We start from the raw sequence: 14,511 nt of genomic DNA on the forward strand, positions 1-14,511 counted from the left end.
CTGTGTGTGGGAGAAGAGGTTACCAAACATAGAATCAGGACACGAGAGAAACCCGACAGGTGAAACGCCCGACACGTGGCCTCAAATAACCCCAAAGAAATCCTTTACAGAGTCTCTTCCAAAGATGGAGAGAAAGCAGCTGGAAGACAAATAGCATCAAACTGGAAGGAGTCTGGACTCTGCAAGAAGAGAACACAACGCAAGCTTGGCTGAGAGGCCACAGTGTGACCGGGAACAGAGTCAGACATCCACGGATCCTTCGAAAGACGAAACGAAAACCAACAGACAAGTCCTCACAGACACATGGAGGTTTCTTCAGCGTTCAAGTCAAATGAGAGACATAAAAATCTATTTGTCTATTTCCAAACAAACTTCAGCTTATGGAAAAACTTGATGTTTCTGTGCATGGATCTTCCCACCCATCTCTCTCTCCCTCCCGTCAAACCCCCTCCCTCCCTGTTACCCCCTCCTCAGTTGTTCAGCTTCCCTCTTCCAGGCTGTATAAATATCTGTGAGCTGTTGGTGAAAAGCTCAGCTCACAGGGAGGGAAAGCAGACTGGAGGTAAAGCTCAGCCACGCTCCAGCGCTGGACGGAGAAGATCAGGGGCCTCAGAGGAACCGGATCAGAGAAGCGTCTCAAACATGTTCCTGCTCCTGCTGCTCGCCGGGCTCCTGCTGCAAGGTGACGCTCAGGACCAGGCGTCTCTGTGGAGAGGAAACGACAGGAGCGGGAGGTGTGTTTACAGCTTCACCGTACCCAGCCCTGTGGAGGCCAGCTGCCCACAGCCTGCAGCTCCAGAAGTGGAGGCTCTGAAGGTCAGACTCGGCGTGCTGGAGATGCTGGTGTCCCAGCTGAGCGGTAAGAGCCTCCAGCCTCCGGGGGGGCGTCAGGGTGCTGGAGACAGAGCTCAGGCTGAGCTGCAGGACGCACTGAACCGAGCCGTGGCAGAGAGGAGTCTGTTGCAGGGCGAAAAGGAGCGTCTGAAGAGGGAGATGAAGGCTCTTCAGCTCAGAATGGAGGAAATGAGGAGGGAGACGGAACGGCTGAGGAAGAGACCCTGTCCTCAGACGCCGGCGGCCCCGCCGAGCCACCCCCAGAGGGACAGGGCCCCGACGAGACCCCTCGAGGGTAAGGGAGGAGCACACATGCTGTACAGACATCTCAACACGGTCGATAACATTTCAAGTTTGGACTTTGTTGGCACATTTTTTTGTGACAGTCGTTGACTTTTTGCAAAGAAATGTTCATGTTCTGTCAAAGCAAATGGAAATCCCGACTTTTAGGATGCCACTTGCTTTTCCCTAACGTGGACAGGAAGGCTGTTCTCAGTGAGCTGGACCGTTGTGCTTCTGTCATCTCAGCTCCGGTCTCCTGAAAGAGGGATGATGTTTGTGCGGCGTGCAGCGGCTCACGCTTCTTTTCATGTGTGCGTTTGCGCTGTAATGTTTTGGTTGTCTGTTGGAGACCCTCAGGTCCAGTTTCCTGTGCTGCATTTAGCAGCTGGGGGGGGGGGGGGTGCAGAGAGGATCAGTTTAATATCTGTGGAGAAGTCCTGCTCATTTTACAAGCAGTTTCTCCTCCAGCAGGAGCACAAAAAAAGGGGTTTTGTTTTTGTTTCTTAGGACAACTAGAACTCTGTTTTTGTTTCTTGGCTCTCGGCTTCATTTGCTGTGAACGACTGAGTTTTCCAGCAGCAGTAAATCTTTTCTCTCTAGTTCCTGAGAGGCTCCCCACGCTTCAGGGGCCTCCGAAGCCCCTCCACCACGTAGCAGGTTATCTGGTGAGTGCGTCAGGCTCTCACCTGCATACCGAGAGGGCCCCTCAGGAAGACCAACGGATCCCAGCAGGTGGAGGACATCCAAGACCAGAAGACAGAAGACATTCGTCAAACTATTTTCGGTTGCCTGTGCTCTCACTCTGACTCCTGGACCTCATCACCAACAAGCCAGGCGGGACTTCCTGTTCAAAACCTCCGAGTGAATGTTCTGCAGCGAGTAATCTTCATTTATGTACGATACTCCCTTAAAATGAAAGAAAGCATGAACCTGCAGGATGATTGATGGCATCAGGGAGGCCTGAGCTGATAGATTCTTTATTAATTCCTGAGGAAATTAAAAAATGTCCATCTACTGACAATCATAAAACACACACACACATAAAAAACAATAAAGGCCAATGGTTTAAAAATCAATAGATTAAACAAAATAAAAATATCAATGGATAAAATAGATTAATAGATACAAAAATCAATGGATTCAATTATTAAAAAATCAGTGGGTTAAAATGAATTAGAAGAAATTGCTTCTTAGCTGCTCCTCCAGTGAGTTGTACTGCCTGATGGCACGTGGAACAAAACGTTTCTTCAGTCGGTCTGTGGAGCAGCGCTGACAGCAGTCTGTTGCTGAATGTGCTCCTCCTTCCTCATGTAGGGGATGGGAGGGATTCCTCATGATGGCCCTGAACCTGCTCAGTTTTCTGCTCTGCCTCCTCCTCCAGAGCCAGCTTCAGTCCCACCACAGAGCTCACCCTCTTGATGATTTTGTTGTTCTTCTTGCTGGCATTGCACCGGCACACAGCAGCAACGGAGGGCCAGCACAAACCTCCGTTGTCTCACGTGGTTCTTTCCAGTCTCTGTTCCTGTAGGATGTTTTTCCTCGCCGTTCACAGATCTCGGCTGCTTTAAGCTGTTTCAGGTCACAGTTCTGGGGTCCCTCTCTGCTGGCCACAGCTCCAGATCTCACTGATCCGATCACGGATGTGATTGGTGAACTCTTTCCTGCTGCTTGGTGTGTCCATGTTTAGTTTTAGGCTGAGTCACGTGACAAACCTCCCTCGTTTCAGCCGAGTCACCACCGGACACTTGTTCTGAGCATTGATGCAGACCATTCTTGGCCTATCTGCTCTGCATGCAAAGCTTGAACTTGATAGGATATGTGAACATCCTCCATCCATGACTGTGGATCTGATTGACAGCCTGTGGCTCATCTTGGATGCAGGGGAACTCCAGCAGCTGTTCCTGCCTCTCCCTGGTGTGAAAGTGTGACTGCGTAGCAGGTGAGGGGGAAAATCCTGGTTTCTGAGCCAGCAGCTCCGCCTGCATCACGGCGGGGATCCGTTCAGCCACCGGGGGAGGTCCTTCTGCTTCGCGGCGGATTTTCGCTCTGAGAACATCATCATCATCATCATCATCATCATCATCATCATCATCATCATCATCATCATCATCATCATCATCATCATCATCATCGTCCTGTAAAAGGAGTGGGAAGCAGAGAGTCGGGCTTGTGGTGCCCATAGGCCATTTGAGTTGACAGCCCCGGGAGCGTGCGTGCTGTTCAGTGTGTCACGTGGCGGGACCGTCTGACGCCACAGTAGCCCGAATGACAGCGGTCACATTCCCCACTGTCAGCGCGCGCGCGCACATAGACATCTTGAGCGTGAACGGGAATCCCTGGGAGGGAAACTGCCTGTGTGTCTCCTCCACGTCTCACCTGGTGGCGAGGGCGCACAGGTGAGACGGCTCTGGGGCCCGCGCCGGCCCCGCGCGGCTCTGGGGCCAAGCGCCGGCCACGCGCCCGCCCCGCGCAGCTTCCTGATCTAACTCTGTGTCGTGTCGTCGCAGACTCCGCGTGGCAGTATGGGTCCCCAGCATTCCAGGAGCTCAAGGCGGAGGTGACGGAGGTTCCAGTTCCTGACAGCAAACAGAACCAAACAGGTATCGGTCTCTGACCCAAACCACAACTTCCAGCTTCTCTGCAGTTTACATTTTGGTCTAGGAAGCGACACCTCCACGTTTCAGACATAGCAAAGCTGAGAGTGAAAGATGAGCCCGGCGAGGCGCCGGACTGTGATCCTTCCCAGCTAAACGCGTCTGTCGCTCCTGTCAACAAACTCCTGCTATAAATATCCAGGAATTTAGGACAGGAATCCAGCCTGGATGCTGAGCTGTGATCAGAGGACTTCTGTTGTTTCGTAGGAGGAGAAAGAAAGCCCCTCCAGTTAGGATGCCATCAGAGACGACCTTTGACCTTCTCTGGTTGGGTTTTCTTCCCACTTTGATGTTGTGGGGAAAAGTACCTCCAGCAACAGAAAACCTTCTTCTATCAACACTGAAAGCCAAACAGACATGTGTTTCAGACCCATGTGGCCCCTAAATGTGTTGTCCTGGAACCTGGCGACAGGGTAGCATTTAGGGAGGCGCTAAAAATCCAAGCAACCTTCTGGTTGTGCAGAAGCTGGAGAACAACGGGGAGCTTCTTCTGGTGTCCCGCCTGCCTCCATAATGAGAAGAAACGCCATCACCGTCCTGATCTTTGCATGAGAGAACACACCAAGGCTGGAAATCTTCCACCCTTCCTGCTCTATCGCTGATTACCTGGACCAAGGGTGTTGAGTCCAACAGAACCTGGAACACCTGATGCAGCCCAAACAGTGATGACTGGTCCAATAGAAGAAATGTACAGCTAGGGTCTAGTCTCCAAGGTACTTTAACATTAGGTGTTGGGTCATCTAGACCCACTAGACAGTGCTCTGAACCTTTTTTCTTCAATGATTTGTGATCTTCACTGGTGTCCATGGATTATATGAAATCTTTCCACCTTTATCCACCTTTGTCATGGTAGGGAGAACACGTCAATGGAAGGGTGGGGTCATCTGGACCCCACAAGATAGCACAAGGGTTAAATTGTTAAAAACAAGCAGAGTGATCAGGCTTTCAAGAGCCATCTGTTCTCAAAGGCTTATAACCCTCTTTTTTGAAGTGCATGACATCATAGCTGCCATTTTTCTGAGCAAACACCACCCCATGTAGAAAGGACACCTGAGATGTTTGGCGCTAATGCCAAACGAAAGGGCGTTTCCCACCTGACAGCACCTGTCCTACATAAGGCTGAGGCTGTACTGACAGAACCAGGCCTCTTAAAGTCATGAAGGCCACCATGAAGGCTGTGCTGCACCAGAGTCAGGCGTTCCATGTGTCCCACTGCTAAAACCAATAGTTCCACAGCTGGAACGCCGAGTCTTGGCGCTCCGATGGAGCCCAGGCCGGACTCCAGCAGTTAACACTCAAAAAGCTCCGAACGAAATCATGGAGTGTCCTTAAGTTCCCATCAAGCCCGTTTGACTGTGTAGTTTTTATTGAATAAGACCAAAATAGCACATCGCCGATGAAAACGACAAACCTGCTTTAAAGAGCTGACTGAGAATCTCGATCCCTCTCTCCCCCTGCAGGCTGTGGTGACCTGCTGTCAGTTGGAGAGCCGGTCAGTCACAGAAGGGCCGACAACATCGCGGGGAAATATGGAGTCTGGATGCAGGATCCTGAGCCGGTCTCTCCATATGGACCCAACATGGTGTGGCGCATTGACACCGTTGGCACGGAGGTCAGGCAGCTGTTTGGATATGAAGACCTGGAGCAGCTCTCTAAAGGTTTCCCATCTAAAGTAGGTCTCCCCCAGCACTCACACTGAGCCACAAACCCCAAAGCGTTCCCCGTCAAGTTCTCCTCATTTTCCGTTTCAGGTCCTGCTGCTGCTGGACCCCCTGGAGAGCACCGGGGCCACTCTCTACCGAGGCTCCCTGTATTACCAGAGAAGACTCAGCCGCACTCTGATCCGCTACGAGCTGGCTGCTGAGCACGTGGCTGCCCGCCGGGAGCTTCCTCACGCCGGCTTCCACGGCCAGTTCCCCTACTCCTGGGGAGGCTACACGGACATCGACTTGGCTGTGGACGAGAAGGGGCTGTGGGCGGTCTACTCCACCAGCAAGGCCCAAGGAGCCATCGTGATTTCACTGCTGGATCCGCTCAGTCTGGAGGTCAGGAGGAGCTGGGAGACCAACATCAGGAAGTCGTCCGTGGCCAACTCCTTCATCATCTGTGGGAAGATGTACACCGTGGCCAGCTACTCTGCTCCGGACAGCACCATCAACTATGTCTACGACACAGAAACCAGCCAGGGGAAGGCCGTATCCATCCCTTTCAAAAACAAGTATCGCTACAACAGCATGATCGACTACAGCTTGGCCCAAAGGAAGCTGTTTGCGTGGGACAACTTTCACCTGGTGTCCTACGACATCAGGATGAGTCACAGCCCGGCCACCTGAGGCCAGCAGGCCCAACCGTTTCAGCGACGCCGACCTGTTCCTGCATCAGAGACTCAAACCTTTAGAGCAACGCGAGCGGCAGATGTTAGCCCAAGCACGACTGTGGAGAACTGGATTAGTGGCAAATGAAAGAGGAATTATTTTTATACCGCTTTTAATCCTGATGTTTGACGTTTTAATCAAAGTATATCTGGAAATGGAGCAGCAATGTTTGTGCTTAAAGCTCAACTATTTGTATAGCCGAATCCCGTGGTTCTACATAGATCTGAGAAAGAATGCATGGTTATTGCATGCATTTGCAGCATCAAGACAGCGTATGAAATAAACTTGACTGTTTTCCATTTTGTGTCAAATGCACATAAAGTCTTGTGGCTTAAATCTGTGTGGGTTCAGCTTAAATCTAGGATGAAACGTCACATTCAGACCTGACTTCATGCAGCAGCTCCTGCAGAAACCTCTGAGGACCCCTAGTGGTCAAAAGCAGTTCAGCCTGAAAAATGAAGGCGCTGACTAAATGAAACAGTATATTATTTTTTATTAGTTTCTGTAACCAAACCAAGAGAATGTAAATAATACAGTACATATTTAATACAGTGATGAAACCCCTGTACAACAAAAACAATAGGTCATTACGCCTCCTCTTCTGTCATCCTCCCGACGAAGGAGTCTCCCCCAGCGTGGGCAGATGTGAGGGGAATCCCTCCCCACCTCAGGGTGTATACTACTGTACAATTCTTAAGGTTTCTCATCAGCGACCTAAGACGAGAGCGTTGTGGGAGGGGCCAGCAGAGAAGTGTCCTTCAGGACTTGAGATTTCGGATTTTCTTTGTCCTTAACTCGTTTGCTTTTTCAGTGAAAGTCAGCAAAGACCCTCAACCGTTTGACTTCTTTCAAATCTCGTCCTGCCATGAAATACTAGCTAAGGGCGCTGAAACCGTTCTAAGCAGCAGGTCTGGGAGCTTCATATAGTCAGGCGTGTGTGAAAGCCGGATGGGTGGGCGTGTTGCTCTGATACTGAACCGGGTGTAAAACAGTGATCTGACATCATCCATGCAAGCCTCAGAGTCCACTCAAAGCATCGGCGTTGGTTTGACAGCAGCTCAAGGAGGCCGTCGCCTTAACCCTTTGGCTCGAGACAAACAAGCCGTGTACGAACACACACACCCGACACGCAGACGACTGCAGGCGAGGAAACGAGAGCAGAAGGCAGGAGCGAAGGCCCACAGGCAGACCAGTCAGTCAGTCAGTCAGTCAAATGCTGCTATTGTCACATTTTCTTTTGTGGTTTGGTGTCTGCGTGCGCCAGTCCATGGATGGAACGGCTGAACAGGAGCAACGGCACATTCTATGCACTAATTAGGAGGGTAAAGTCTGTTTCACTAACATCTCCTTCAGGAAAAGAAGAATACTGAACTCAAACGTCTCCATTCATGTTTGTGACGTCACTTGCAGGAAAAAGTTGAAAAACAAAAAAACAGTTCCAACAGAACAACAGCAAACCTCCAATGTTCTTTTGGAATTACATATCTGTCAAACCTGTGGATCTTTTTTTAAAATCAGCATCGAGCCATGAAAAAAAAAAAAAAAAAAATCCACCTCGAACGACCCCCCCACACCTGCAGTGATGAGAGATTACGCAGCAGACGACGGCAGCGTCACCGTCTTCTGCTTCTTCCTCCTCCACTCTTCTCCAGGTTTAACAAGAGGCCTAAACCACTAGATCAGCATGGATTCTGGGACCAGAAGAGGCCTCCAGCTCTTTATTTGCCCTCTTCTGGTTTGATGGCCTGTGGCTTAATGGGACCAGTCCGAATGGGCTTGGTTGTAGAGAGGGGGGGCTTGTCGGCATCGGGGCGTTCAGCTCCCGTCTGGTGGTTTGAGCCCGACGTGTCCAGAGCTGGTTTTCCTCCTTGGTCGAGTCGAGGAGGTTTGCCAACTTGGGGGGGCTTCATCTGCTGCTGCTGCTGTTCCGAGAAAAACTTGTGAGTGGACTGGAGCACCTCAGCTCGCTGCTTGGCCTTAAGGGGGTGCAGAAAAAAGAAATGAGACACCCCCATTCCTCAAAATAACCACACCGAGCAGGACTCCAAAGCACAGGAACCTGCAGCTACCTTCAGGTCTTGCTCAGCCTTCAGAGCTGCCTGGGTGGCCCTGGCAGTGAGGGAAGGACCAGGGGGGCCTCGGGGTGGGTGCAGGCCGTGTTGTGGATGCTGGGGTCGAGGGTGGGGCATGAGACCAGCGCCCACATTGAGCGAAGGTCCCATGGGAGAACGCTGGACACCCCCCCCGTAGGATGTAGCACGAGGAGTGCGAATCACAGGAGAAACCATGCTGGGCTGAGATAAAATCTGAAAGGAAAAACAGCAACAGATGTGTGAAAATGGAACTTAAAGGGTAATAATTGGAAAAAAAATAAAGAAAGAAATGATCAAAGGTGACCATAAAGTGACAACAGCACAACAACAAAAAAGATATTTGTGAAAAATGCAGTAAATAACCAGCAAAGTAGCGTGTCACGCCATGACGCCACCAACCAGGTACAGTGGACGGCACACATTACAGCTGTTTTTGATCAGTTAGTGCTGCGACTCTCTGGCATCAGGGGTGATTAAAACGAAAAGTAAAACTAACATCTTGACACAAAATACATTATTGAAAAGCCAACAAAAATGCCTACATTTTTACATATTTTTTGGGATTGATTTGACATTCTAAACTTAAGGAAGCTTTGTTTGTAAAAGTTGAAGGCTAAGGTATGACGTCACGCCAGAGCGGGGAGATTGTTGAAAAGTTATCAAAGCTTGAAGTCAATTTGTGACAAGAACTGTAAATTGCATCAATCACAAGACTAAAATATGCTGCAGTCCAAAACCTTGAGAGGACTAACGTTTTAATGGTGTCTCTAGCCGAAAGAATGACAAAATAAGAAGCTTAGAAACGGGGAACTTTGGTGAAAATGTCGGAAGCCTCTCCCATTAAAACCCATTATAAAGCGGAAATTACCATAAGTTTAATGGTTTATATCTCAAATACTAAAACATATTTTAAAAATCTGAAAGAATTGGAATCAGTATAAAGTATTGTGGATATTTTGTAGTTTGATTGGTGTCTCTAGCTAAAAGTATGTCAAAGTTATAATGGTTGAAACAAGAAAAGGTTTACAAGGATTCTCCATGTTTTTCAATGGAAGCAAAAATCCTGGAATATCTTGAAAAGTTCAAGGATTTGAAGAACCAAAAGACACAGCTGGAAAAAGCTGAACATTTGAATAACGGTTGAAATTGCTGAAAAATTGTGGAAGGACTTAAGCATCAAAAAAATGGCAGAAGATACTATAATGAAGAAAGAGATACAGGAAAACTTTTTATTAGTATCTTCTGCCATTTTTTTGATGTTATATAGCATTTAACCAAAAACAAAGAATGCTTATGAGATCAGCAAGGGATTCTAACCTGCGGGTTGAACTGTCCAGGGAAGTGCTGTGTCATTCTGAGGCCAGCAGAGCTGGGCTGGAACTGCTTCTGGTACAGCAGGCTGTTCATTTTGCTGGACTGACTGCTGGGGGAGGTGGAGCTGGCCCTGCACGAGTACATTGGGGAAAACACGGACAAGCGGTCAGACAGCCGGAGAGGCAGCAGCTCTGGACTCTGCTAGCAGAGTGGAGACTCAGGATTCTGCAGTCCCTGGCACCAGAACGCTCACATCTCCACACTTTGAGTGCATACAGCGCTTTGCGTGTTTTTTGTGCTGCAAACGTGACGCCCTTCATTTACAGACTCGCACACTGAGGACAGCGTCTTTTCCAACAAACAATTTCATTCAACGCCAGAGGAGCTTGTGCCCTGGTGAACACAGCCTAACCTAGGTCCTGTGACAGCATTAGAACATTCCAAAGGTTTCAGAAAAGGCTCATGCTCAACAGAACCGGACCTGTATGGGCTGGAGGTGGGTGTTGTGCTCCTGCCGCTGACTGGAGGAGTTCCAGGCTTCACATCCATCCCGCTGCCAAAGAGCTTCAGATCCATGTCCATCTGCAGGAGTCACAAGAAAAAGACGGGAAAACTGCTGATGAACTCAGGAAACGCAAGACTCTCTGTCTGACCAGAGCAGAAGAGCATTTTGAAAGAGTTGAAAGGTCTAAAATAATTCTGATCTTTCCTGTTTACCCGTCTGAAAAACGAGTTTGTGGAGTTTCAAACAACACAAACTATTACAGGAGCAACTAAAAGCTGAACACGAACCTTGCTGCTTGGAGGCTGCATCAGGCTGTGGTTAGGGCCCATCATCCCCCTGTACGCCTGAGAAGCTGGGGGCTGTCGATTGAGATTGGGGGGCTGGGGTTGAGGAGGGGTGGGGGGCAGGGCTAAGAGGGGCTGGCCCCCACCCGAGCCGAAGTTTGGCATGGACAACTGGGAACCTGGCAGTGGAACCGTTACCTGGAGAAAAATTAGAAATCCTCTTCACAACTTCAGTTGAAACACAAGCAGAAGATAAATTTGTAGAAAAAAGTTTGCACAAACATATCGTTGAGTCCTTGCCTGCTGCATAGCAGAACTGGGTGACTGAGTGCTGCTGTAGTAGCTGCTTTGTCCATGCTGTTGTACTTGTCCTGAGTACAAGTTTGAGTGTTGACTGATGCTCTGTCGAGCCTAAGCAGCAATCAGAAATGTCTCAGAAACATGCATGAGCCGCACCGTAACACCTCTGAATTTGAGCAAACGTCTGGTAGCACGTGAGAAGAGTTCAGCACTGATCCATCCGGTCAGCGGTTACCTGCAGCAGGTGAGTGTCCATCAGCTGGGAGGCTCCCATACCAGAGGGCTGGTTGAGCTGTGGTTCAAACAGTATGGGAATGTGTTGAGTGGAGGAAGGCTGCTGATAGGCCAGGCTGGACTGCGCCTTTCCCAGGTCGGGGCCTTGAACGCCAGGATAACTGTGCAGGGACGGCCCTGACAGCATCATGGAGGGCTGGGACAGGCTGCTCTGCATAAACGCCTGCTGGGACCTGAGGGAGCGCCCACAGGAACATGTTTGGAGGGCACGCGGCTTCTTTTGTAGAGATTCTAAAAGGTTAGGAGGCAACGTCATACCTGTAAGGCTGCAGCGAAGAGCTGAACAGGTCCTGTGGTTGAGACACCGGGGGCCCGGTGCTGAGCCCCAGCTGAGCCTGGTGTGTGTGCTGGGGCTGGCCCTGCATTGACGCGTAGATGGGGATGGGAATCTGCTGCACGGCGGTCGGCTGCAAGACAGTTGGCTGAGAGTCCGACGTCCAAGGACTTTGAAACGTGTTTCCAAAACGAAAGCCTACCTGTGAAAGGCCAGGCTGAAAGGCTTGCTGCTGTGCTAGAGAGGGAGGGGCCAGACGATGGTGAGGGGTGCTGAAAAGGTGGCTGGTGTCCATGTAAAACGCTGGAATTTGAGCTGCAGAACCTAAAGACATTTGTTAGAGATGCAACATCACGCTGTTTTCATTCATGCTGCGGGGGCCGCGTGCTCTCACCTGCTGCAGACTGAGAGACGTAGACCTGGGGAGTCTGCTGCTGTGGAAGGAGGGGGGGCACACAGCTGAGCTGGGAGAAGCTGCTGGCGCTGTTGGTGCCACCGGCGGAGGCTGTCAGACCCCCACCCTGAAGCTGCTGGGGCTTCACCTTGCAGATGTTAGGGGGGTCAGAGGCGGAGGTGGTCTTGGTGCTGTGGGAGGGTGTTGTGTAGGTGCCAGAACCTGCTGGGTGTGAAGGGAAACATGTTGAGGATGGGGGGAAATGACTCACTACGGAATGACGGAGGTAAAGCACGCCTCCAGCAAGTTAAGATGGGAAAAAGTCAGAAGTTACCTTGCAGGGAGGTGCTCGGGGTTACAGAAGCCACAGGGATCTGTGGCATGGAAGTCGAGGAAAAAGAGTATGAAGACGCACAGGAGGTGATGGGAGAAGACGAGGAGGTGACAGGAGAATTCTTTTCCAGACTCGGGGAGTTTTCCCAAGCCTTACGGGCCGACTCCATCTGAGGGTAACGGGCACAAACGGATGTTTGATGGCCTGCGTATAGAAGCGGGCAGCACGGCGGTGGGCCGGTGGGCCTTACCTTCAACGTTAAGTCAGCAGTGGCGGTGGAAACTGTGCTGAGGCTGGAGCTCTGCTGCAGGGATTCTCGGCGAGGAAGAGGCAAGGAATGAGGAAGAGCCACCTAGAGAAAGAAAAAAACCCAGAGAAAAATAAGAAACCAAACTTCAACCGTGGAATTAAAAAGTGTTGGCATTATATACTGTTGTTTGAGGATTTGGACTCACGTTGGCCACTAAACTCTCCTCCATTTTGTTCCCTCCAGTAGGAACACTGTCAGCTAGGGAGGAGGAGGGTGTGGTATAGTCCATCACAGATTCCTAACAGAGGATAAACAAAACAAAAAAACCCTCAACCCCAACACGACTTCTGATTGTTGTAATAATAAATGTTTCTGTTCCGTACCTTCGAGTTAGTGCTGTACTCTGCTGAAGGTACTGTAATCATTCCCTCCATCTCTCCTCCCAGTTCAGGTACTACAGTGTCACTGGAAGGAGGACTGGGGTCAGCGGTTCTGGTGGCACTTCCAGCTGAAACCCCGCCCTCCAGCGCTTCTCCCTCGGCTCCACGAGCGTCTTTGGCTTTGCGGTTTTTTAAGGAGCGCTCTTTACCAATAGGGCCCGGTTTGTACTCCTTGGTTTCTACCGGTTCCATCTCAGGCAGCTGAGGAAGAGGAGAAAAATGTTCAACATTTGGCCACAGTCCAGCAGCTAAAAAAAAAATCTGTTCAGCAGCATTCCCACCTTCTGTGTTTTGATTGGACCGGCTCGAGTTTGTTTCTGTCTTTGTTCTTTGGGAGCCGGCAGTTTGATTTCAGGGACACTTTCCAACAACGCCGGGCCTCCATCACTGTCGGTGCTGCCTGCAGATGACGGTGCTCCAAACTGGATGGCGTCTATTCCCAAATCTGCACTGGCGTCAACTCCAGGTTTTAGGCCCTAATTGGACAAAAATAATTCTTATTTGGTATGCCCCAAACGGAAGGAGATTCATGTGTGAGTGAAGGAATAGAGGCCGTGAGGTTACCTCAGCAGAGGTCGCAGCAGTAAAGGAGGTTAAAGGTTTGTTCCAAGCACTCACTGACGGGGGCTGCAGAGGGCTGATGGGACCAACTGCGACAAAAAGTTACACGTATTTATTTTTGGCAAATAGATGTCAACTGATCAAGAATTTCCCTAAAGACAAAGTCAATAATCAACTTGTCCACTCACGCTTCTTAACATCAGGAAGAACAGAGGAGCCTGCTGCTTTGTTTTCCCACAGCTCGGTGCCCAAAGTGCTGTGGGTCTGCGTGGGGGCCAGGGCGAGGCTCTTTGAGGGGGCGTCCACAGTACCAGGGGGGATGGATGAGATGGGAGCTGTGGCTCCTTCCAGCGAAGCCAAAGTGGGCTGGGAGGGGGCAGTGTGAGAATGTTGCTGGGAAGTTGGGGCAGCAGTGACAGGAGGCTGAGACTGCGAGGCCTGTGGCGGCGGCGGCTGCTGCTGCTGCTGCTGCTGATGATGATGCTGCTGTTGAGACGACTGCTTTTTGGCAAATCTTGGGGGCAGTTTTCCTCCACTTCCTCTGCTCTTTTCACCAGAGCCTTTTTTACCCCAGTTCTGTAAGATCAACAGGTGAGTACAGCTGGCCATCATTAGTTTTTGGAATTTACAGCAAAAACAACAACTTTTCTCACCTGAGTAGTCTGCTCTTCTTTTTTCCGTTTCTCCTCGTCCTGCAGGCGTTTCTGCTGCTTGCGGGAGACGACTTCGGTGAAGCCATCGTCATTGGCGCTGGACTGCGGGTCATCTGTGGTAACTTCTGGGTGATCGTCGATAATCACAACACCTACAAGAATCAGACATTCGTTTCTTGCTGTGTAAGAGCGACCAGCAAGGGCGTAGCATAGACTTTGTGTGTGACAAGTGCCAACGATAGAAAAGTGTTGACTAACTGGCATAGTTGTTGAGGTCAAACTGAGAAAGCGCATTCTCCTTGGGCTTCTTGGTGGCCAGTTTGCCCTCGTCTTTACCACGGGCAGACTGCTCTTTAGCAAGTTTCTGGGCTGCTCCTCCGGCTGCTGGTGCATCAACGTTCTGCTGGGCTGCAAGGCTGTTTTAAGGAGAAAAAAAAGCAACTTCAAACTAAACTTTTACTTTCGTCACTGCTCTAAAGTTTAAAGGCATGTACTTGCAAATAAACATTCACCCAAAACAAAGATGACTGACATTTTGAGCAACCATTTGTGAAGAGGCTGAAAAAGGAAATTGGGCAGTCAAAGAGGTTGTGCCATTACAGAATAAAGTTCAAAGGTTTAGAGATTCAGGCAGAATTTGAGGCTTTTCTCGTGAGTCTGTCCGTCTAGC

At 50.1% G+C, this 14,511-nt stretch overlaps 2 protein-coding genes across 9 annotated transcripts in view; one reads left to right on the plus strand and one right to left on the minus strand.

The window, feature by feature from the left end:
* The first annotated feature begins 492 nt into the window (after positions 1 to 492).
* On the plus strand, positions 493 to 6,444 carry myoc (myocilin). 2 transcript variants are annotated; one of them, XM_023954016.2, is made up of 4 exons: positions 493 to 1,129; positions 3,624 to 3,716; positions 5,231 to 5,442; positions 5,522 to 6,444. In XM_023954016.2, the coding sequence occupies exons 1-4, from the start codon at positions 643 to 645 to the stop codon at positions 6,101 to 6,103; spliced, it is 1,374 nt and encodes a 457-aa protein (XP_023809784.1). In that variant the 5' UTR covers positions 493 to 642; the 3' UTR covers positions 6,104 to 6,444. The 2 variants fall into 2 exon arrangements, with proteins under 2 accessions (XP_023809784.1, XP_078801780.1); XM_078945654.1 differs by lacking the exon at positions 3,624 to 3,716 and having other exon boundaries at positions 494 to 1,129.
* A 177-nt stretch (positions 6,445 to 6,621) lies between these two features.
* The window catches only part of prrc2c (proline-rich coiled-coil 2C), a 30,633-nt gene continuing 22,743 nt past the window's right edge, over positions 6,622 to 14,511 (minus strand). For 4 of the 7 annotated variants that reach the window (XM_023954002.2, XM_023954003.2, XM_078945640.1 and 1 more), the window contains 19 exons: positions 14,100 to 14,257; positions 13,842 to 13,993; positions 13,377 to 13,764; positions 13,192 to 13,277; positions 12,909 to 13,103; positions 12,571 to 12,828; positions 12,393 to 12,485; positions 12,188 to 12,289; positions 11,938 to 12,106; positions 11,604 to 11,828; positions 11,412 to 11,533; positions 11,194 to 11,342; positions 10,877 to 11,108; positions 10,624 to 10,752; positions 10,345 to 10,539; positions 10,034 to 10,134; positions 9,556 to 9,682; positions 8,215 to 8,451; positions 6,622 to 8,121 (listed from right to left, as the gene is read on the minus strand). In XM_023954002.2, the coding sequence (XP_023809770.1) occupies positions 7,864 to 8,121; positions 8,215 to 8,451; positions 9,556 to 9,682; positions 10,034 to 10,134; positions 10,345 to 10,539; positions 10,624 to 10,752; positions 10,877 to 11,108; positions 11,194 to 11,342; positions 11,412 to 11,533; positions 11,604 to 11,828; positions 11,938 to 12,106; positions 12,188 to 12,289; positions 12,393 to 12,485; positions 12,571 to 12,828; positions 12,909 to 13,103; positions 13,192 to 13,277; positions 13,377 to 13,764; positions 13,842 to 13,993; positions 14,100 to 14,257 (3,376 nt within the window). In that variant the 3' untranslated portion in view covers positions 6,622 to 7,863. The remainder of the gene's footprint in view (positions 8,122 to 8,214; positions 8,452 to 9,555; positions 9,683 to 10,033; positions 10,135 to 10,344; positions 10,540 to 10,623; positions 10,753 to 10,876; positions 11,109 to 11,193; positions 11,343 to 11,411; positions 11,534 to 11,603; positions 11,829 to 11,937; positions 12,107 to 12,187; positions 12,290 to 12,392; positions 12,486 to 12,570; positions 12,829 to 12,908; positions 13,104 to 13,191; positions 13,278 to 13,376; positions 13,765 to 13,841; positions 13,994 to 14,099; positions 14,258 to 14,511) is intronic. The other 3 variants (XM_023954007.2, XM_078945641.1, XM_078945642.1) reach the window with 3 other exon arrangements.

This window comes from Oryzias latipes, chromosome 4, assembly GCF_053564925.1.
Source record: "Oryzias latipes strain Hd-rR chromosome 4, Olatipes_Hd-rR_3.1".
NCBI lineage: Eukaryota > Metazoa > Chordata > Actinopteri > Beloniformes > Adrianichthyidae > Oryzias > Oryzias latipes.